The sequence below is a fragment of the Phalaenopsis equestris genome, unplaced genomic scaffold (assembly GCF_001263595.1).
Source record: "Phalaenopsis equestris unplaced genomic scaffold, ASM126359v1 Scaffold000263, whole genome shotgun sequence".
Classification (NCBI taxonomy): Eukaryota; Viridiplantae; Streptophyta; class Magnoliopsida; order Asparagales; family Orchidaceae; genus Phalaenopsis; species Phalaenopsis equestris.
In genome coordinates this window covers 118037-143208 of record NW_018164705.1, presented here as the reverse complement: position 1 = coordinate 143208, position 25172 = coordinate 118037, and the positions used below count along the sequence as shown (strand labels likewise).

At 32.9% G+C, this 25172-nt stretch overlaps 2 protein-coding genes across 2 annotated transcripts; both read left to right on the top strand.

Annotated features, from left to right (window-relative positions):
• Positions 1 to 1450: 1450 nt before the first annotated feature.
• On the top strand, positions 1451 to 11100 carry LOC110024627 (probable protein-S-isoprenylcysteine O-methyltransferase). The gene is made up of 4 exons (XM_020724701.1): positions 1451 to 1670; positions 5561 to 5804; positions 10161 to 10289; positions 10582 to 11100. Exons 1-4 carry the CDS (start codon positions 1547 to 1549, stop codon positions 10670 to 10672), a joined length of 588 nt encoding a protein of 195 aa, XP_020580360.1. The 5' UTR covers positions 1451 to 1546; the 3' UTR covers positions 10673 to 11100.
• A 1634-nt stretch (positions 11101 to 12734) lies between these two features.
• On the top strand, positions 12735 to 20155 carry LOC110024619 (nifU-like protein 3, chloroplastic). The gene is made up of 3 exons (XM_020724691.1): positions 12735 to 13020; positions 13216 to 13505; positions 19882 to 20155. Exons 1-3 carry the CDS (start codon positions 12810 to 12812, stop codon positions 20071 to 20073), a joined length of 693 nt encoding a protein of 230 aa, XP_020580350.1. The 5' UTR covers positions 12735 to 12809; the 3' UTR covers positions 20074 to 20155.
• Positions 20156 to 25172: the final 5017 nt, after the last annotated feature.

The following is a 25172-nucleotide window of genomic DNA, read 5'->3' as shown; positions in this document are numbered from 1 at the left end:
TGGAAGCTAGAAAACTAGAGATCATTCGAGAATTCTCCTCTTAGCTAAAAGAAAGGATGTTGATAGAATGAAATATTTAGATTTATGACAATTATAATCCATATATTAATTTAGTCTTAATCTTTGTTAATAAGTTGATCAACATGTGATATGGCCTAAGCTTCTTGGAATACAATGCTAGGATCACAAGAAAGACAACTTGATCATTTAACATATTCCTTTAATTTGCCTTGTAATACTATTAACACTTTTCCCTAATCATAATCATCCACTAATCCCTTATAAAACATAATTAGTGTCTAACCTATGGTTTATGCTTGATCCTTGAGGCTAAGTTCTAAGCATCTATTAGTTTAAATGATGAATTCAATCAAAATTAGGGTGATTTAGTTAATTAGAGTCAAATAGGTTCAATTATTGGGTCAAGGTGATTGAATTAACTTAATTGGGTCAAATGTGGTTTATAATTAGAATTCTCCCATAGGCCTTAAGATCCATTGTGCTAGCCAGTTTCAAGATTTGAGGCCCAATAAGTTAAATGGATCTATTTAGACTAGCATTTGCTCAACCTTATAACTTCATTGTGTTGATTCAACGTGTAAAGGGTCCTAATTAAATTTTGGTTAGCATAGGACATCCAACGAAAGGCTGATTTAATTTGGACAATTGGTTCAATTTGACCAAAGTGATCCAAATAGGCTAAGTTTAGGTTTAACTTAGGCTAAATGAGTTCATTAGGCCTATTGGAGTTCAATCAAATGTCAATTAACCTTTATTTAAGATTTAGTGAACTCACCCATGGTTTAACTTGTTAAACTCAAAAAAAAAAAAGCTTTGCATACATACCACATATTTTTTATATATGTATAAGAGTAGTTCTTAAACTTTAATTTTAACATTTGTAACTAGGGCTGTCAAAAAGGCTCGTTGTTCGCAAACAGCTACTCGTGTTCGACTCGTTAAGAAGCTCGTATTCGGCTCGTTAATTTTGTTCGATAAGTTAACGAGCTGAAAACATGAACAAATTTATTTGTTCGTGTTTGACTCGTTTTGGCTCGAAATACTACTAATCAATTATATATATATATATTTGATGAGTAGTATTTTAAAAAAAATTAATTGACTACAAGGCTACAAAGATTTATAATCAATTAAAAGTATCTTTTCTCAATTTTGAACATCTTATGACTACGTGATGAAGGTTGTCAAAACGATTCTTTGTTTGTAAATGGCTCGTGAACACTAATTTATTTTTTGAGCTCGAAATATAAACGAGCCGTATTAATGTACGAGAAAGCTTATCTCCACCTTTAAAAACTGATTAGTCATATTTTTTCTTAAGAAATTAAAGGTTGAGTGTTACAAATATAAAAATTAAAATACATAAGAATTATCTGGAAACAAATTTATGAAATTTTGTTATAAGCAAATTTTTGACGGCCCATCAAAATTTGCCATAGGAAGCGCCGCGACTGAAGCCCTAAGCCGTCGTGAAGCCACTTAGAAGAGAGTTGGTGCCTGAAGCCTAGAGATTCAGCTAGTGATTATGGAGCTCGGTTATGTCGGTGGAGTTCAGCTTTCGCTCTTCGCTTTGGTTGTGGCCTTCTTCCATGTCTCCGAGTACTTGCTCGCGGCAGCCATCCATGGTCGATCAAACGTTTCATGGAACTGTAAGGCCCAACTCTTCATCTTCTTCGCCTTTTCATTTTAAATGGATTTAAGGAATCACTCTATATCTGTATTTATTGGTGCATTCATATATAGGAGAAATCTTTTATTAGCATTACATGTGGTTCTTGCATGTTTGGGCGAAATCTTCTTCGTCTGTAGCTCCTAGATGGGAGGTTTAACAAGCAAAAATGAACGAATAAAAAAAAAAGTTTATTTTAGTAGGATGATATGTGTCTTTGCTTGCAAAAATTACAAAGCAAACTGCACTTCATTGCAACCTAAGAATTTTCCTTCTCTAAGGTTTTAGGGATTTGATGATCTTTCCTCATTATGAGCAGAAGTTTCTTTGTCTCATATCAAAATGCCTTTAGTTAATGACAAAAGAAGTGAGTTTGCACCAAATGGAAATGGCCATATAATACAGCGGTATTTACGTACATAGTACACAAAAGATTCGATTTTACATTTCTCGCACCTAAAGTTTGTTATTTACAAACATAGCACTCTAAATCTAAACTAGAAAAAAAACAAATAACACTTCCCATTAAAATAACTTAACTCGGTCACAATGTCGCCTGTCTGGCAGTAACCTAGCAGCACAATGTTGACCTTCTGAGAAGAAATCATGTGGAGAGGATCCCTAAAGTTAATGACCTCATAGTTTTACCTCATTAGTGCAACTTCCCAGGAGGTCACCATTCCCATGGGTTCTCCCGCATGAGCACACTTAACTTTGAAGTTTTTGATAAAATTTCAACGGTTACACCTAAAAGCACCTCTATATTTAAGAGTTTAGCTTTGTTCTACTTAAGGATTTCACAAATTCCCCTACTTAAGCAATTGACATTCTCGTCAGTTTTCTTAACCCAGAATCATTCGTCAGACATATATGATTCTAGAAGTAGCCCTTACAAATTTAAGAGATAACTCTCACTATGTAGTTCTTTGTGTCATCTTGACTTCAAGACGTAGTTCCCATGGCATAGCACTTTGGTTTAAATAACACTTAGTTTCCATATTCAGGCTAGTGTTATGTGTCATGCAATAACATTGTGGAAGCATCGAAATTCACACAAAAACTATCAAACACAAAAGATTTAAGTGGTTCGACGTTTACTTGATTTGCTTACGCCCACGAGGATGGGGATTTCACTAGCACTGGATTGGAGAAAGAAAAACGGCTTGGGGTTACAAATTAGTTTTTCCTCTCCATGTTACTCTCGTAAGTCTTTAAGTTCCTTTTATAGATGAGGACTGCGACATATGAGTAAATAAAACCAAAAAATTAAATTACTTTTAATTAAAATAATGCCATAAAATACAATAATATTCACCTCATCTCTTACATCCAGAGAAGTGAAAGATGATCAAATGAGCTTCAAACTCCAATTCAAATGTATCAGGATGGTTGCCTACGTACCCCCTCCTTTCCGACAGGAATCAAACATCGTGCATTTCTTCAAAATAGTTGCCTATGCAATTAGTTCTGAGCTCGGATGTTCACCAAACTCCTGCAGTATGCGAACTTCTGAACTGGTAATATTTCGTGAGTATGTCCGACGGATTCTCTTTCGTATCTATCTTCCTCAATCAAGTCCTGAACAAAGTGGTACCTCATATCTATGTGCTTGGTACGAGCATGATGAACTGGATTTGTGACCAAGAATATTGTACTCTAATTGTCACAAAACACCGTGAGAGACTTCTGATCAACTCTCAAGTCATTCAATAGACCTTATATCCTTATTGTTTTCTTCATTGCCTTCGCTACCGGCATATGCTTTGCCTCCGTAGTAGAAAAAACAACAACAGACGAACTAATGTCAAACTGATTCGACCTCCTGTTAATGTGAATAAATAATCAGTTGTTGATCTTCGTTTATTCATATCACTTATATAGTCTAAGTCAGTGTAGCTTACACACAAATCTGTAATAGATTATTGCATCTCAAACACCAAGCCATCATCAATTGTACTCTTCAGATACCTCAAAATATCTGGATTATGCACGAATCTGATCACAACATTAACTATTTGTGCAATGTCTGGTCTGGAACAACTCATGACATATATCAGACTGTTCATTGCACTAGCATAAGAAACTGATCACATATATTTATCTTCATGATTATTTTTAGGACGTTGATCTAAATAGAGTTGAAAATGAGATACAATTGGTAGACTCAACGCCTTACTCGAGTCATCAACCGTAAATTTTTTCAGCACCTTCCGAACATAAGTTTCTTGTGAGAGTCATACCTTTTTAGCTGTCTTGTCACTGAGAATGTCTATGTCAAGAATTCTGCGACCTTCACCTAATTTCTTTATTTCAAAATGTTTGGATAGTTGATTCTTCATCTTATCAATCTCAATTTGACTAGTAGATGTAATCAACATATAAAAACAAGTAAATAGACTCCACGAAATGCCTTATCCAAAACTTTTTTTTTATATTTTCAAAAGAAAAATTTCTCATTTAAAAAGTTTACTTTTTCTCTCAAAGGAAACTTTTACTTTTCTTTATTATTCACGCAAAACTGCCGGACCACCAGATCGATCTCTGAACCGCCACAAGAACCTTCAACCGTGTTGTTTCCTCTCCTTTTCCAAACCGCTAGGCAACTCACTCTCTGCCCTGCTGCGTTGGACCGCGTTGGAGCGCCATTTGACGTTAGATCCCGCCAGAATGTCGTTGGAGTTGCTAGAGCCATCGACAAAGCACGTCGGACTATGCGCTGCAAAAAAACTTAGGCAACACACGCCATATTTATTATTGTCGACGCAGAATCACACTCGATTAGGAACTTGAAGCTCTGATACCAATTGTTATCCGAAAACAATATGAAAATGTAGAAATTCACACAACAACAACCAAACACAAAAGATTTATGTGGTTCGACGTTAAGTTGATTCGCCCACGTCCACAGGGAGGGAGATTTCACTAGCACCGGATGGGAGAAAGAAAAATGGCTTGGGGTTACAACTCAACACTTCCTCTTCATGCTACTCTCATAAGCTCTTAAGTCCCTTTTATAGAAGAAGACTAGGGCATACAAGTAAATAAAGCTAAAAAATCAAATTACTCTTAATGAAAATAATACCATAAAATACAACTTACTGTTCTTATACCATTTGTAACAACCCAAACTCTTATCCGTTGTTCGCTTTGGCCTAACGACCTCACAATTTTGTCCTATTATTGCAACTTTCCAGGTGATCACCAATCCCAAGAACTTTCCCACATGCACTTGCTTAACTTTATGATTTGTGATGAAATTCCAAGTGTTAAACCGAAAGGCGCCTCGCGTTTAAGAGTTCAGATTCATTATACTTAATGGGTTTCACAATGTGTGTAAATAACGTTATTAAGTTGTGAAATATGTCAAAATCAAATGTTTTGTGTACATTGTATATATATCCCCCTATAATAAATTACTCTTATGAATTGGGAGTTCTTACTTCTCCTCAAGCCAACAACCCTTCCAGTATCCATACGAACACATACCCACCATATTATTATTAATGCTCTTTGTTAATCAGGATTAAGCTACTTTGCAGCAGCCATACAAACGTAAAAGGTTTGAAAATTGAAGCCACTGATTGATATGGTACAAGTTTTAATTTATTATTTTGATGTTTATCTAGGGCTGGATATGATGAGCATCATTTAAGTAGGAATATGCTTAGATTATACATATAACAACTGCAAGTACTGCAATTTTTTTCGGAAAATTTATATGCTACGTATAATGATATGCTTCTGAAGATAATTAATTGTGAATCAATTTTGCAATTCCTCTTTTATTTGAATAATAAAATTGTGATCATTACTTGTGCTATACATTTTGTCAGACGTATTTAATTGGTTTTTCTTTTGCTCTTTCTGCAGCTTTTTTGATCAGCAAGCAATATATTTTTGCTATGTTGTTTGCGTTGCTGGAATACTTCATAGAGATTTATCTTTTTCCAGAGCTGAAGGATCTGTGGTGGATCAGCAGTGTTGGTTCGGTGATGGTGTTAGTGGGAGAGATTATACGCAAAACTGGAATTTTAACTGCTGGTCGTTCTTTCACACACATCATCAGGGTTTATTTTGGGGAGCATCATGAGTTGATTACATGGGGAATCTATAGGTAACAATTGTTTAATAATTGCTTTGTTGTTGAATGTTGTCATGTGGAATTAAACTCATTGATTGAGATTCACTTCTCTATATGAGTACTTGACAGTGAATTCTCTGCCTTGTTTATTCTAGCAAGAGTTAATTGGGAGGGAAAGTTTTCTGAATTAATTATTTGTAAATATTGCAAAAAATTACTGCATGTTGACATAAGCGTATTTGATTTCTTTTACAATACATGCATATGCTACGCAAACACTTTATCTCTCTCTCTCTCTATCATACACATCTCCCAGACTGATTACTCACTCATCAAGCTAAAATCAATATTCTCGTCACCAAGTATTCTAGATAATTTCTTACCAAAACTGATTGGGATTTTATAGGTGGCACATTTTGCTGACATTTGTCCACTCCTCTTTCCATTCTATTTACATCTTATTCTTTGTCAATAGTCATAAAATGAACAAATGTAATAGTTAAGTTCCCAATTTTCCAATTCAATAGTTTACTCTATTATTTATGAACATTAATATCTTTCTATGTAGGCTTCTTAGGATGGCATATTTTTCCTTCAATTATCATTTTCTAATAATCAATGAAATGTCTGTGTATGTGTGGATTTATTTTTGGGAGGAGCATCATGATTATGCACTCAATTTAGGGTCTTTTTGGGACAGTTTTTTTGCTGCTATGCTTTTCAGACCACCACCATTGATCTATTTGGAGAATTATTTTCTTATTATTTTTTAGAAATTTTTGTGGTAGGAAGCTGTCTTTTTCAACTTGACATGTTCAAGTGTGGTGGCTGCTAGAAAGTTATTGTATGACTTTTTGAAATTAAAATAAATTTGTAATAACCATCAAAGTTTTTTAAACAACAGTTTCTTCTACAACAAGGTTGCAACTACTTTTTCAAACAGCTGCAGCTGCCCCAAACAGACCCTTAACCTTGATGTTGTAATTTTCAAATGCAACATCAAAATCAATTTTCTTCTTTAGCATATTAAAACTAGTTGCCATGATATTCCAGGCTTTAGAATTGCTTGATCACCAATTGAATGCATTAAAATTTTTAAAATGAGTGAATATGATTGGATGTCAAGATAACAACGGATTTTTCTCGGAGGAGCATGCACTCAGCTAAATTTTGATGTTATAACCTTCAAATGCAACATCAAACTTATCTAGTTTCTTTACATATTAGAATTAGTAGCATGCATGATATTCAAGACTTTAGAATTGCTTGATCACCTATTGAATGCATCAAAATTTTTAAAATAAGTGAATATGATTGGATGTCAAGATTAATACATGCGTACGGGCTTGGGGACACAAGAATTTATAAAAAAAGAACAAAATAATCAAATAAGTAGTAAAACAAACTAATAAACAAGCTCAAAAATTGAATGAGTACTTGACTTCCAATATTAACAAATAATTGTACATGTTTAATGTCCCAGTTTTTCAATATATCTAAAATTAATTTTTAACTAACACTAATTAAAGAAGATAAGAAATAACTTATGAACAAAATTCCTTTCAATCATACTTGAAAGCTAAAGTTTTTTTCCTTACAAAGCACATAAAAGAAACTATGTTGTGGCTTTTGAAATGAGAGAAAAGGGCAGTTATTGTTTGTTTTGAACTCATGGCTTAGTTTAGAGATAAACATGTAGCTTTGTATCTACCACCTTGAATCAAATTGAGAGCAGTGAGGAATGAAGGATTTGAAGCCCTTACTAGTCCTTGCCTTTTTCAGGCCTCTTATCTTGTAGGACGAAGACCACTTGCTCATGGACTACCTGTTGATGTGTCATTTAGAAGGCTCAAAGGGAGAAGAATTAAAGATGGTTTCACCTCCTTTGAGCATGCTTATGCGAGTTGTAACCTAACTAGGAAGATTGAAAGTTCTGTAACTTAAAAGCGAAGAATCAGAGGCATAAACAACAAGAGGTGAAATTACAAAATAAGATAAGGGAATTGAGGAAAAAAAATCTAGAATACTAAATAATTATATAACATTAAATAAGTAATTAAATAAATAATATTTGGCCAAATTATAATTAAATAATCTTCGAGTTATGATCATGCTTTTAATAAATTATATATTGAGCAACAATTAAGTTTGTTTTTGAATATAAAAAAAAAAAATGAATTGCATTCTATGTTAGGTTATTTAGATTGAGTTTTTATAAATATTTAAACTTTTTTAATCACTAATATGAATGAGTTCTAATCCAACCAAATTTGTGCTATTTCTTAAATGCATGAGTTCACTGACAGCCTTAGTTATCATGGAAGAAAATAAAAATAGTGAAATTCTAGGATGCTTCTTCTGGTGAATTTTAATTTTATCATCTTTTTGGATCATCGTGATTGGAGGAAACAAAAATAAAGTAGCTAATTGGCTACATGTTAGGTTCTAAAATAACAAAACTTGCAGGTTGAGGGACGACTCTTGATTAGGTGAATTGAGCTTAAGTTTATAATATGTCCCATTGTGAGGTCATATTATTGCAACATTTGATGAGAGAACCACTTTGAGGCTATGAAGAGGTTGTTTCAATATCAAAATTAATGGATTCATCTTAGTATGCAACATATTTGTTTTAAAGGTTTCCCGTGGGTGTTTTCGACATTACTTTGGCTTGCATGGTACTGTGTGCCCTTTGGGACTTTGGGATCTTGAGAAGATAAGTTTGGAGAAGAGTAGACAGGATATATAAAATATTTTACACATTATTAAGTCATGGAGGTTATTTATTATGATTTTTTGACTCAATAATTTGTTAAGAGAAATAAATAATAATATAGGCTGCTCTGGGATCTAAAACATTTTTATTTTTATTTTGGTGGTGGTTAAAATAAAATTAGATTTGAACTTTTGTTAGAAAATTTATTATTTAAGATAACTTCTAGTCAAAAACTAAACTTGATTTTGATTTAAAATCACCTCATTATAACTCATAAAAATAGGAGTTAAATAGGATGTGCTATGGGTTTTGCTTCAAAAGTTGGAAGTTAAGTTGTTCGATGCGAATTGGGGCACATGCTTGTGCGAAATTATTTTCCTTGGGTTATAGCTTATTGTGTCAAGAATTCTTGGTTTCTAGTTATGGTCGGAGAAGAGTGGGAGAGAGAGAGAGGGAGTAAAGAGAGACGTTGTTGCAGGCAAATTGAGAAGGAAAATAAACAGAGAAAAAATATATATATATATTTCCGGTGACCATGGAGTTCTATCTTGATGAACTGAATAAATAGTGTTGCCAGAAATAATGGGACGATTTCATATACGTGCAAAATTTACCCTTTTGTGACTTTTTTTTTTTGTTTATTATCTCTTATGCGGTTCTCCTGTTTATTTGATTTGAGAGGTTTACTTCTAATTTTGGTAGGATTGGGTGTAGTTGTATTGGGGAGAGAGTGCTTTCTTGTGCTCTTATTTGTACACCTATTTGACTTCACCATAATGGATCAATTCCTCTTTACTTTCTTGTGGATGTAACATATATATTGTTATGTCACCCTCTCGGTTTTCTTTGCAATCCTTAATTTCTTTTGTGATTATTTTGTGTGCTCATTATATTCAACTATGATAATATATGACATATATGCAAGGGAGTGTTATTCTTGTCATTTTTCCTAATTATTTTTATTCTTAAGCACCTTAAGGGATTTTGGCTCTAATTTTTAAATAGGACTTGAGAATTGATCTTATTTTTTACAAATGACATGTCATAGGTTTTTTAAAGCCAACTTAAAACAAATCTCTAGTTTATTTTGACAAACTTGGATTTAAGATTTACACCAATAGGATTTGTTAAATCTCTTGGAATCCTCCAAATCTTTCAATAGGCAATCAAATAGCCTTGAAATTTAGCTGGATTTAACTATTGAAAACCCAAACAGTTCTGTCTTTAGGGTTTACTAGATCCAACACTCAACCAAACAAGCCATAATCTATCTATCTATCTACATACATACATACATACATACATACATATATACATACATACATACATATATATATATATATATATATATACATACATATATACATACATATATATATATATAGATAGATAGATAGATAGATATAGATATAGATATAGATATGATTGTCTATAGGCTGTGGAGACAAATAATTGGTTTCTCAACTTGGAAGTTAAAGAGAACTTGCACTCTTGTGCACTATAAGGTGATATTTGTCAATATCATGATAAACAGAAGTCTAATCAGGAACAATATTGACCTGGCTTTACTTCTCTAGTTTACTTTCTTGAATACTTAGTTTACAAACTTGGAAATTGCAGTATTGTATATTGCATTGCACAGTTTAAACTTGAATTTTTGTCTGATTAAACAGGTTCATGCGTCATCCTGGATATTGTGGATTCTTTATATGGGCTGCTGGGACACAGTTAATTCTTTGCAACCCTATATCTACCATTGGCTTTATAGCCGTCACATGGCGATTCTTTTCAACGAGGATACCGTATCCTTTACTTAGAAATTTTTCTAACCATCTTGTTCTTGTCTTTCCGTCAAGTATGTGGATGTTTAAAGTTATGGTGTCTGCCACTTACAGTGATAAAGCCCTTAAAATTTGTTATCAAATGCTCGAGTTCATACCTCAACGACGCTATAATGATTTCCATCCTCCAGACTTTGGGGAATAAACCATGTTTTAAAATCCTTTAAATCATTCTCAGTGAGCAAATGATATGTTATTATTATTATTATGGATGCTAAGTTTGAACATTGGAATCCTTCATTTTTTAAAATAGATATGAAGAATTCTTTCTAAGACAGTTCTTTGGCACACAATACATGGAATATGCTCAACAAGTTCCCTCAGGCCTGCCTTTCATAAAATGAAGAGCAGCCTTGGAAATCAACTTGAAAATATTTTTCTCTGCAGTTTCTTCCTCTAATCGCCTGTTGTCGAAAAGCTGATGTTACTTAAACAATAGAAGTTTGCTCTTTTCAATTCTATGAATTGAGGTGGATGCATCATCAAAAGATGCCAATGTCTGTAGATTAACAGCATCATTCTTTTTGCCCTCTCAGGTTCCTATTTTGCCGAGGGAGAATGACTTCAGCTAAGTTTCATCAAATCATTTTTGAAGTTCCAGTTTATGTTGCCAAGGAAGAGAGAAGTCTTTCTTATAGTGGCAATATATTCTCCAAGAGCTGTGTAAAATTTTTTATGATGTTTAGTGTCAATTTTTGCATTTCTAAGAGTTGGTATTTCTGTATTATTTGTAACTATAACATACTTGTGTAAATAAAAATAGCATTCAATTCTGCAGTTTATTTATTGAAATGATACATAACCATTGTAATGATCAGTCTTTTATTTGTTTGGATTGTCATAGCTAAATGAGATTGCCTGTTTGATTCATACAACATTTTTTTGGATGGTCTTATCAATGTAAAATTTCAACTCAACATGCTTCTTCTAATTAGCTTATAATGAAGGATGTTTGGTAGTCAAGAATAAAGAATTAGGTCTCTATCATGCTCAATTTCATGAATGTTAAGTAACAAGAATGCTTTTTTAAAATATCCATCTCTGCTACCTGTTTAGATCGAGGCTTGAGTAGCCTCCAAATGAGGAAGCCTTTTCTCTTAATTTTATCTCTGAGCATAGAGGCGAAATCTGTTGTTGTGGGATCTCAATGTACCAGTTGTTCTTGTGGTATATTTATAAATCAATAAAATAAGAGAACGATTTTTTAAGCGAAAAATAGAAATAGAAAATTCATACCATAAAAAAGTAACATAGCGGAACACAAATTTACGTGGTTCGGCAAATTGCTTACGTCTACGGAGTTGCAGAAGATTTTATTACTTGAGTAATTTATATCAATCGATCACCTCGACTTACAAGAGGAATCTCTCACTTTGTTGCTCTCTCCTTCCTCTTTGTTCTTCTCTCTCTACACCGAAATGTACCGAAAAAACTCTACATCAATATACATCGAAGAAACTCTACACCGAGATATATCGAAGAAGATAAACTTACAATAGAAATAAACTCAATTTTTCTTCTGCCACAAACCACCAAGAAGAAGTCAAGAGAGAACAATTTTCTTCTTCTTTCTTCTTCTTCTTTCTTCTTTCACCTCAAGGAACTACTTCCTGCACTTTACTTCCTCTATCCCGAGGAAACCAAAGAACACCAACCTTGAATTCAAAACTTTCTTCTCTTATGTTCGCAAGTTAAAGAAGACGGGAGATGAGAACGGTTCACGGCAGCAGGGAGGCGCGACTCTTCGCGAATCGGGACCAGGGAGTGGCGGGAACATGTATCGCGACAGTGGAGTGTGAGCAATCGCGATGATTCACGATCGGGCACGACAGGCGGGAGCGGGATCAGAATCGGGCTCCAGCGCTAACAAAACCCTCTATATGTAAAAAAAAAAAAAAAAACGGTTAGATCAACATGAGAAGTCCTCGTATCAAATAAAATATTGTCTCATGATTCTAATTATCAGGATTGTTATATTTTCCCTCTAATGTCTTAAATTAAGAACATAAAATTCGTATTGCGGTTAAAAAAATCATGAATTATACTTTGTCCCTCTTCTCTGAATAAGTTTCTCTATGCAGCAAGAAAGAGTGCGGCTGGTAGCGGCAGGCGTCAGGCAGGGAGGGTAGCTTGCTGAAAGCATTTTACATTGTAATTCAAATTCAGTGTCGAATTTTAAATTCAGCCAAAATGTACTAATGTGTAAACTTTAAATTCATTCATTTTTTATATTATTGTATTTGTAAATCTTCATATCAAATATATAATAATTTAAAATCTTTGTAAAAAAAGTTAATATATATTATAAATTCTTCCAACCAAACTAACCCATGAGTTAGCTAAACTCGAAGGAACGCGCCAAGGTAATCTCACCCATCCAATATGTTGATCCAAATCAGGATTTCGGTCACCTCTCGATACCTGGCCACCAACCTAATCTCCTAAACAAGAAATCAAACTAGAGGGAGAAAAAGAGAAAGGATGGAGTTACTCTCAGCCCAAGTGCAGGGCATGCCCTCCGCAGCAAAGACGACGGCTTCATCCACTTCGTCGGAGAAATTTACTTATTCCTCACCCTCCTCCTTCTCCCAGTTCATCTCTTTGTCCACTCAGAATTCCTTCTCCAAAGGCCAATTCAGCACCTCCCCCCTTCTCCGGCTCTCTCCACGCCTTAGAACAAGAGAAAGGACAGGTAACAAAACCCTTATCTCTGATTCCTTAAACTAAATTTCTAAAGAACTATCATTATTTATTAATTCATTCAAATTCGTTAAAACTGAATTTGATGAAACACAATACACTTGTATGCTTCATAGATGTGTACTAATTTAAGCGGTGAGAAACGAAGAAGATTGGAGATTTTTAGGTTTTACGATGATGAATACAGGATCCCCCATCTGTGTTCTGCCACTGACTGAAGAGAATGTTGAGATGGTATTGGATGAGGTGCGGCCAAGCCTGATCGCAGATGGAGGGAATGTGGCTCTTCATGAAATTGATGGCCTTGTTGTGGTGCTGAAACTTCAAGGGGCTTGTGGCTCATGCCCGAGCTCGACCATGACACTGAAGTTGGGGATTGAGACTCGGCTCATGGATAAGATACCAGAGATTATGGCTGTTGAGCAAATTCTTGATACGGAGACTGGGCTAGAACTCAGTGAGGAAAATGTTGAGAAGGTCAGTATATTGTTAACTATGGCTTTAATTCTTGAAACTTCTATTTCAAGATGTTTGCCTGTGGATACTACTTATATGTTTGGACTTCATTTCGGATAAGATGTGAAAATAGTCTAACAATATAAGTCTAAACCCTAAGCTGACCACTGCTGGTGGGATAAAGCTAATCAATTAGGAGACCCAGAGTGTGTAGCATTACACTTTCTAATTTACCAAGAAAGTCATCAAAAATAGACTGCTTATATTAATGATATAAAGTTTGGATACAGCCTTGTCCGCAAGCTGTTATGGGTGGTAAAGGAATGAATGGAGCAATAGGTGGTCTTAATGGCAAGCTATCTTCTAAGTGAACTTCACGTTACTGAAGTTACAGTCTTTTATTTGTGATATCAGGTCCCTGCATTTTGCTAGCTGTAGATGCTTGAATTTTCTAATAATATTTGAGATATCTACATGCTAGACTATGCTTATTGTTTTATGGAATGCTGCTTTAATAATATCATTCCAATTTGTGACCAGATTCTTGATTAATATGAAAAAATGTCAAATGAGCGGCTCTTGAAAAATGGTTGTGGGTGATATACAACAAAAACAATAACGAATCTTTATCCCACTAAGTGGAGTCGGCTACATGAATCTTTTTTCTCAATTACAGGTGATGTTATATAAGTTATATTAAGAATAAATCTTCACACAATCTTTGGATTTGAGACTTCCGAAACTTAACTGAGGATCCTCTGAACTTTAAATTCAGCTAAGTTATAATCAAACTGAACATCTCGATTGTATAAACCCCATGATACTAATAGTGATCTAATCCGAACCCGAACGAGCTCAAATCAAGGACTTAAAACGTAACAAAAAATTTTATAACATTAATTAAAGGGTTAAACAGTCTCTGAACCTTGTACACATACAACAAATCGAGCATTTCACATAGAAAAATCTAATGAACTCAATAGCACTCGATTTTAAGGTCATTAAGATGCTTAATGCAAAGTAAATGGGACATGCTCAAAAGAATCAACATGGGTCATCCAATAGCATGTTATGAGACTTTGAACATAATAATTGAAACTTTATTCCAAGAATTGTAATTATAAACTCATTTTCAACATTGGGGGACTTAGACTTAAAATTGTAGAGAGTTTAGAGATCTACAAAATTTTAGAGCTGTCTAACAACCAACATCAATAGCCACCTCTAACAATCTTTTTCAAATAATTGTCATCACTCAACTATCGTCGTTTGAGTATCATCACCCGATCCCAGTCACAAGATTATCCAATGAAACCTTATTATGATATCTTGAACATTATCAGTTTAACCTCGCTTTATTGTGCTTTACGGCCAACTCATAATTATCAACCAACCTTGGTGGACTTAAATCAACTCGGCTTACTGGCATCCTTTATAATTTTATAAGGGATGGATTTAATCACCTTGTCCAAGTGGCACTTCTTTTGAGGGATAGGAATTAACTTAACCCCTTGACACAACTTTCAGGAGTCTTTGCCTCTCATTGAGACAACTCTCTCCTTCAATTCTAAACTATTATGTATATCCAACACATGTAATAGGATGATCCCATCATTAAAGCATCCCAAAGAAATTAAGCTTCTCATAAAAATATAATTGTTATAACCGAAATAAATGCCATTATTTAAATTGTTATAACCGAAATATTTATAAGAAACAATTTGTTATCTCTATCTTCTGAAGTTGCTTGGAGATATACTATTTTAAGTAAATTTTTAAACATTATTGTATTTTATCTTTTCATTTAGAAAGATTTATGGGGGTAAGTAGCATATAAGGTCTCCACTCTAAATCATTGAAATGTGTGATGATAAAGAAGCCTATATGTGAAGTTAGTAATGTGTTGGATTTTCACGCGAAATACTCCATGAGAACAATTATTTGACATGATTTTTAATTATCAAAAAATTTTAGAAAATAAAAGCCTTAGAAGGTACAAGTTATCCAAAAATATCATAAGGGAACCTCAAAAAAATACAAGTTCTTCAAAAATTTTGGGAGTAAAAAATCTCAGAAAGTACAAATCATCTAAAATTAAAAAAAGCAAAATTCTCAAAATATATATGTTCCTTTGCCTGACTAAAATCTCATATGTACAAGTCTCAAAGGGTCTCAGAGGATTAGAGCACGTGGCTACGAACCACGGTGTCGGGGGTTCGAACCCCTCCTCGCCACAACCGGCCCAAAAGGGAAGGGCCTTTCCCTGTTTTTCCTACTTCATGAAATATAATTTTTTTGTTTATTAAAAAATCTAATAAGGCTTAAATCCTATAATGTATAAATATTTTAATTGCTTAAAAACCTCAAGAGATGTAACCACCAGAATGTACATTGCCTCAAGGGGTGAAAGCATTAGAATGTACATAGCTTTTATTTATATTGAGAATATATATTAATCTTTATTACAGACATCTCTACTTATTAAAAAATCTCTTCGAACCCCCGACACCGTGGTTCGTAGCCACGTGCTCTAATCCTCTGAGACCCTTTGAGACTTGTACATATGAGATTTTAGTCAGGCAAAGGAACATATATATTTTGAGAATTTTGCTTTTTTTAATTTTAGATGATTTGTACTTTCTGAGATTTTTTACTCCCAAAATTTTTGAAGAACTTGTATTTTTTTGAGGTTCCCTTATGATATTTTTGGATAACTTGTACCTTCTAAGGCTTTTATTTTCTAAAATTTTTTGATAATTAAAAATCATGTCAAATAATTGTTCTCATGGAGTATTTCGCGTGAAAATCCAACACATTACTAACTTCACATATAGGCTTCTTTATCATCACACATTTCAATGATTTAGAGTGGAGACCTTATATGCTACTTACCCCCATAAATCTTTCTAAATGATCAGGCTAGTACCAATATTTCACATCACTAATGTTGACACTTGATGTCGATATCAAACTAAAAATCAAGCTTCATTTTTAGCTGTATGTAAAATGAACATATACATCCATATTAAATTCAAGTAGATTGAAATAAAAAAAAAAAGACAAAAAAAGTTGTAAATACATAAATATTATGAAAGGAAGTAAATGATTGAATTTTCTCTCTAACAACATTAAATATGTTGAAATAATCATTCATTTGAAACTTCAAAAAGATTTCTACAATAATAATGTTGTACATAAATCACTGAGCAATAACCACTCGAAGATTTTCCAAAAAATATAATATATTTTGAAATTTTTTTATGAAGTATCTATACATTCATAGGCGTATTTACAAAAAATTTTAACTTGTTTTTAATAGATAAATCATAGTAAATTCTTGTAGTCTGTCATCAACAAAATGACAAATTATATTTATTTGGTGGAGATGCATTTACATTCATAAAAAATTTTAATTTTTTTCATGATTAATGTAATTATAAGAATTCATCGAAGATAAGAAAACATCAATCTCAACGGGGCAACCAAAAATTAAAATTTTTCCAAAATTTTAAAAGACAAAATTTTATGATGAAAATTACTTAGAGAAATATACAAATGCACATAATCATCTAAAAAAGGATCGATATTTTTAAAAGAAATGCAAAAACAGGCAAAAAAAAAAACAGTCAAATTTTAAAAAACAGTCAAATTTTAAAAAATATATATATATATATCAAGATACCATACAGATTGACTTTCTTCTTCCACCATCTTCACATCACCATATTAAAAGCATGTTACTACATCAATTATCATTCTCTAATATATATTATACTAAATTTTAACGGTCGTTAACTTCTTTGGATGAGAAAGTCAAAACTTTCAAATGCAAACATTGAATCTAATTTGTCCGAGCAAAGGCTATCAATTCATTTTCATGGAACATCGAAGCTCCCTACAATAATAAAAAACTTTTCTCTTACTTTTGAATCATTCTATCAAATGAAGAAAATCAACTCGTTTTTAGAGAAGAGCAAACCTCCGCCTAAACGATTGAGAAATTTGGGTACCTCAACAATCCAAATGTAGACAATCGCCTTTCTTTCTTTCAAGGAATGTCCGAAATTTTATTGCATGAATTATATGTGTTGGCATGAGCTTTTCCCTTACCATGAGGGTTAATTATTCTTGAAGGAATAAAGATAAGTTAACAAATAAGAGTTATAAAACCTAAAGATGAGAGTTATACTCATTTTCCATTAAACAGGGTTATAAATATTGAAAGAAAAGAGTTACAAAATATAAGGATGAAAGTTATGCTCAATTCCCATCATGAAAAGTTACAAAATAGTGAAAGAATGATGTTATAAAATTTTGAAGATAAATTAATCAAGATATGGTCTAAAACATTATTAAAAATATGATTAGAAGGGTTATCAAGGTGTGTTCTAATACATTTTAATAATGATGATGAAAGATTTATCATAATGTGGCATGCGATTAAGCTTACATAGCTCATGATTTTTTGAATGGCATTATTTTTGAACTTGAAGAATGTTAGACCAAAGATATGAGGGTAAATGATTCTTCACCAATCTATATATATTTATATATATATAGTGGCTCAATCATTATCTCCTGACTGTCTTTTTTTTTTTTCGTTATTTCCAAACTTTTGTCATGTGATTGCTATCTTCCAACCTTCAACGTCCTACTGTCATCTTCCAATCATCATAACCCAATCATTATAGCTTGACAGTTGTCATCCGATTGTCGTCTTATGATTATTGTGTAATCCGATCACCGTTGCTCAACTGTCATAATGACCTTTTACTATCTCTTCTATAATCTTTATGATAGTCATGTGATATTAAAAAGTGATTTCAAAATTTATCATCTCATGCGAGTTTTTATAAAATCGCATATATAATAGATTATTTCAACTAAGTCCCCTAATTTTTTTCACTTTTTAAGTTATCCATATAGAAACTCTAATTCCTCATATGAACCTCTTTTTTATGATTACTAAGACAATATCTTATTTTATTACTATAAAGATTCTAGCATGCAACAACAAGTATATCATTCATCAAAGATCTGTTCAATCCTATATCATAGGATTGTGATATTAAAATACTGTCCAAATTATGGAAATTTGGAATTATAGATTCCAAATCTTTTTTTACTACCCTGCGTTAACTGATTTTGAAAGACATGGATATTATCTAGGGATTCATCTTACCAAGTGAGATTATGCAAGTGATTTCAAATTTATATTCTCCTACAAATTTTTATAACATCACATATATATAATAGATTATTTCAACCAAATCAGGACCCCTACTTTTTTTTCTCTTTTTAAGTTATTCACATAGAAACTCTAATATCTCATATGAACCGCTTTTGTATGATTACTAAGACATTAATATGTTATTTTATTACTATAAAGATTGTAGCATGCAACAACAAGTATATCATGCTTCCTAGATCTGCTCAATCCTATATCATAGGACTGTGATGCTTAATATTCTGTCCAAATTATGAAAATGTGGAATTATAGAATCCATATCATTTTTTATTACTCTGCATTAACTGATGTTGAAAGACACGATTATTATCTAGGGATTCATCTTACCACTGTCAAAGCTCTTCAGGGTAAACAATCATTTGTCCATTTGCAACTTGTTCGTTTTCCTCCATGAATTATATTGTCGCCTCGTGAATAATTGCATTGTTTTTCTTTCCTGAAGGGTAAGGACTATGTTCTCACAAGATTATTTTGGTTGGAAATTATAGTTTTATGTATATAATTAATATTTACAAGAAAATAAATGGAAGCATTGACATATTAGATTCAAGAACGTCAAGTACCATCATGTGATCTCCAATGACTTAACCTTACTGGATTTATCTAGAGCACCGTTAAACAACAAGATGTGGATATATATGAGGATGACTCATTAAAGATGAGTGATTGAAATGGAGAAGAACATCAAGAGTATCATAGATAGATTTTATTAAATCACAATTAGATTAGCTATATTATATGAATCAAAATGTCGGTCAACGAAAGTCATAACCAATTGAATGTGATGGCATAAACATGGGTGTTGATGAGTTAAGTTCAAGTCATATTAGCTTGACTCAAAATTAAAATTTTCAATTCCTACTCAACTAAAATTCAAACACAAGTCTAAATAAAAATTAATTTGAGTTGACTATTTGAAATTATTTGATTCCTAGCAATCAAGATTGATTTCAAGTTGACTTAAAAATTTTTAATAAAATATGTGTATGTGCAAATATGTGTGCGTGTGTAAAATGTGGGCAACACGTATTATTTCGAGTAACATTCAAGCAATATCTAGTTTTCACTAGTTTTTCTTGTCTTGAAGTTTGTTATATTGCCAACTAAAATTCCAACATGACAGTTTATTCTTGCCACTATTTTTCATAGGTTCTCTCAGAGATAAGACCATACTTAGCAGGCACTGGAGGAGGTGCCCTAGAACTACATAAGATCAATGGCTACATTGTAACAGTCAGATTGAGTGGACCTGCAGCTGGAGTCATGACTGTAAGAGTAGCTCTTTCTCAGAAACTGAAAGAAAAGATACCTTTGATTGCATCAGTTCATCTTATAGAATAACATACTTGAATCAAGGTTTTTGATAAATTTATATATTCTGTACTGTACAGGCTACTTTATTTAAAGCAGAAATCCTTCTGTCTTTTCATCACCTGACGTCACATGTGGTTAGAGTTCTTAAAAAAAATGATTTCAAATGAATTGAAACATTTCCAGTCTTTGGAGAACTTATTGTTAACTATAAAGGAAGTTTGCCCTTCTAAAACTAATATATTGCACATCAGGCTTATTTTTAATGTGTATGGTTTCCACTGCTTCCATCTCAAGCGATTATTTTCTAATAACATGAAGCATTGGCCACAAGAGCCTTCAGCCTGCAGATCATCTTTCTAAATGTTTTTAATTTCTCCTCATCTTGAGCCTTCACTAGAAACTCTCCCAGCAGCTGAATTCCTCTCTGTGAAGGAAGCCTTCCTCTCTCTCCACTACTTGCTTAAAGCATTCATGAACCTCTGCTACTTGGCTACTTAAGCCAAGATAGTTCCATAACTCCCACCAACCCCAGATCCAATTTATCTTTCTCATGAAAGAACTTCTTTAAAAGCATCACTGTTCTAGTACTTGGGCACAGGTCCTTTGTCCATCATCCTCCTACAAATCCTTAAAGCGCCATCAAAATTCGCTGAGGTTCTATACTCGCATAGCATTGTATGGTAGCTCACATGATAGAAATCAATTCCCTTCAATTACATGTCATCCAACACTTTGAATCCAGCCTTCGTATCCCCAGCTTTTTAACAACGGTGCTCATCAAAGCATTGTAAAACCATAGATCGGGTGAAAGACCTTCCTTAGACATTTCATGGAAAAGCTGGAGCGCAATAGATGGTTTTTTTCGCAATGCCATCCCCATGGAATTAGAAGCTGGGGAAGTTTCAAGAAAAATGATTTTTCTGGCCATAGGCACCAATTTGGATGCTCTAGGTGACGACGATTGGTTGAAAGCAGTGGTGGAGTTCTTGGTAGAAGAGGTAGAGGCAGGGAAGGTCTCGCGGAAGCCAAGGAGGAGGTTGGTTTGAAGCAGTGGGAATCCGAGGGCATACCGGAGTAGAGAAGGCGCCTCGGCAAGGCGACTGAATGCACAGAAGGTGCATAACACGGCAGTCAGCTCTGCTTGGAAAAAGCTGTTGATGGCGGAGGTAAAAGCGGTTGATGGAGAGGAGCGGGGAAGATAGTAGAGGAGTTGGGTGAGGGAGGAATGAGAGAGAGAGAGAGAGAGACGAGGGGAACAAGGGGAAATGTGGTAGTAGGAGCAGTAGGGGGTGGTGGTGAACTGCGGGAAATGGACTCTCATTGATGAGCTAGGCGATGTGGTCGATGACTGCAACGGGTGGTGGCCATTGTACATTTGGGCTTGAGATTCAAGGTCTGTTTGGGGTAAGTAATCTGCTGATAAGCTTATATGTTGTGGCTATTATAAATTTTTATTTTTTTAGAAAAATCAGACAATCTGCTGATAAGCTTATATGTTGTGACTATTATAAATTTTTATTTTTTTAGAAAAATCAGACTGTTGTCAGAAAGTTGTTACCGCACCTAGATAGGTACAGAACGTTTTGAAAAATGCATTTTACCCAAACAGGTTAGGTGCTTTTTCAAAACGTCATCGCACCAAATAAACTGTCCCAAACTGACCCTCAGTTTCCATTGCGTAGGAGCCGTTGATAGCTTTAATTTGAATTTTTTGTAATCTTAGCGATTGTTTGGACCGCTAATTGAAGTGCCACTTCTGATGTCAACCGATAGGCTAATATGATGTACATATTTGATATTTCTCGTCTTTTGATGAAACAATATTAATATATGAATAAAATTATAGTTCAAATAGAATTTTAAATTAAATATGATAAATTATATAATAAAGTTTTGAAATTGTTGTGAAGCTTTTCAATATTTTAATTATATTATTAGATTTCAATTCAAATCAAAAGGAAATATCTTCTTGCATAATCTGAATTCCAAATTCATAATTTTCTTATGACTCGATCAAATCATTTAAATTGAACTGCTCTTAGATTTTAAGAGCTTAATTCTGGAATTTTTTAGTCCTGCTTTTTAAGATACTATCTATTACTCTTTTCCGAGAAAAAAATTTAAAGGCTACATGTTCTTGTCTAAAAAAATGGATGCTCAATGTGATAAATTAATTAAATAACATGATATATTTAGTATAAATAATTGGTTATAATCTTGAAACATAGGATTGAATTGAATTGTTGAATCGTGAATTGTCCTTTGTGGACATGCCCTGAAAGTTTAGAGTTGAGTGAAGGAATGAACGAAGAAAGAAAGAGAGTATAACCAGTCAAGAGTTTCCTGTAGAGAGAATTGAGAGACGTGTTTTGTACAATTACTGAAATGAGTGAGTAGTTATGGAAACCGCAATGGTATAATTAATCGTATATATTTTATACTATGGGTACTATAATTTTAGTTTAAACATGACAGTAATTGGCTGGACAATTTGCTTGAATTTGTTCGACTGAATTAATCAGTTGATTGGCGATCGCGTCGTTGGTTGGTCGGCTGAGGTGCCCGATTAAGTGTCGATCTCGTCTGTCGTGGTAAATGCGGGTCATCCGATTTATCACGATCAAGGATTCTCGTTGCGCTCTGGTCGATTAGAACTATCGGTGTGGTTCGTCATTCAAATCTCTCGTCATGGTGTGCCGGTCGATTCTTGACCACGTCGCTAACAGTAGGTCGGTAGGAGGCATTGGTTGTCTAGTCATCGTCTGGGCTGTTCGAATGTTTTTGGATTCACGCTGATAGTTTTGGTATATACCTGAATATTTCATAATATTTATTTAAGCTAAAAATGAACATTCACTAATTATTTAGATTAGTGTAGTAACTTTGGGTTCAAGACTTGGTTCTAATATTGTCCTATTGCACTATTAGATTAGCTATAAGACTCATAACCATAACTCAAGGTGGGTTAGATGTTGACTAAAATTTTAAATGAAACACCATTGATCACTTGAGAATATGAGGTAATTGGGATATTGAAAATAATGAATAAGCCTAGTTAGAGCATTTTTTTTATATTCTTATGGATTTCTAAGATTTTCTGACTGAATAGTAAAAAAAACATGAATATTTATTTGAATCGGTGATATAAATAAATAAAATATTAATAATCAAGAAGCATCTAATATGATCAAAAGTACTATATTGAGGAGCACAAATATGACTAAGGTAATCAAATCAATTAGATTATATCACATTATGATAGAAACATCAAAAGAAAGTATAGAAGAATCTTCCTTATCATTTGATTACTAAATAGATCATAATATGTGTCATTTATTTACTTTTATGATGCTTTCTTGTTCATATATTTCATGATATTCAACAAGTGTTTTTTTTTTTTGTAAGAATCCTAGGAGTCTTGTTTTGGGATACCTTTCCTTTATTTTGTTATAGCATCATTCATTTACTATTTAGAATCATCATTTCTTATTCAAATCAATAATCATTTAAACATATCATATGTGTTTTATCTCTTTTGTCATTATCATGTTCATCTTATTTGTATCCATCTATACTTATAACATTCTAGTACATGTCAAAGAGATATGCATCATAAGATATATAAAGCAATAATGAAGATTTTATCACATAATCATAATAATTTATGATTATTCATGAGAAGAAAGTGATCAGAATCAACAATCATCATACACATGTGATAGCTTAAAGTCTACAAAAGATGGCATAGCTCCACCTGCTCTATGCCCCATGTCAATATCTTCTCTAGTTTTTCTAGCTTCTAAACACTCATTTAGTGTTCTTAGTCAATTGAAATAATAATATTTTTTTTCTTTTAAATTCTTACCCATTATATAAAAATAATGAAAGTTATCTAACAACTTTTACATGGACTAGTGGCATACTTTTAAGTGTTTTAGTATCATTATTTACTTTTTATCATCTTAAGCGTGTAGAGTCTCCTCATAGGTTTATTTTATCCTATTTCCTAGTTTCATGCTAAAATAAATTGATTCATGCAATATTTGATTTGTTGAATGATAAAGCTAGCCTTTGCTCATGGAGACTACACTGTCAATATTATAGTTTATAAAAAGTATACAACATTCTTTTCTACTAAGTGATTATATCATACTTATGTACTTAATTACCTCTTGCTCAAAACACTCGATTTTAAAGTATAAAGGCAGTTGACTCAATGATGATGTTTTAGGAAGTTTTATAAGATTCTCAGTGATGTCTTAGGAAGGTATATAAGATTCTTAGTGAATTCTATTAATTTGTTCCAAGAGAACTAATTCTGCTTACTTAAAATTAGCCAAGTCTTCTTATAACAATTCAGCTGAGATAGGCACTACTTAAACTAACTAAATATAATGAGTCTAACTAATGGCTATTCAAATATACCTATTTCAATTTGGTTGAATCCTCTTATATGCTAATCTTTAAGCATAATTCAACTTTTAAGTCCTTAAATTATCACATTCTCTCCACCTTAAAAATTTATTTCCTTAAAATTTATACCATGTAATTCTTATTGAGTTCTATTAATTTGTTCCAAGAGAACTAAATCCGCTTACTTAAAATTAGTCAAGCCTTCTTGTAACAATTCAACTGAGCAGACACTACTTAAATTAACTAAATCTAATTAGTCTAACTAATGGTTATTCAAATATACCTATTTCAATTTAGTTGAATCCTTTTATATGCTATTCAATAAGCATAATTCAACTATTAAGTCCGTAAATTATCACATTCTCTCCTCCTTAAAAATTTATTTCCTTAAAATTTATACCATGTTAGTTAATGGTGGTTAAAGTGAGAAGGGGTAGTCCTCTCTATGCCAAAATTCTCTTTATAATTTTGTCCGAAGCGGGTGCCTACTTTGGAATGGAAAGTCTCATGAATAAGATTTATAAATAGTAAGTAGTTAAATAATAGTTAAATAAATGATTGGTTTGCATAACTTTTATTGTATTTTACACTATACTAAGTGTATAAATATATTCAATGTTAAAATATATTGATGTGTATGTAATTGTAGTTTATTATACAGGATCATGCATATACTTATTTTGATGAATATATATATAATTCCTAGCAATCAA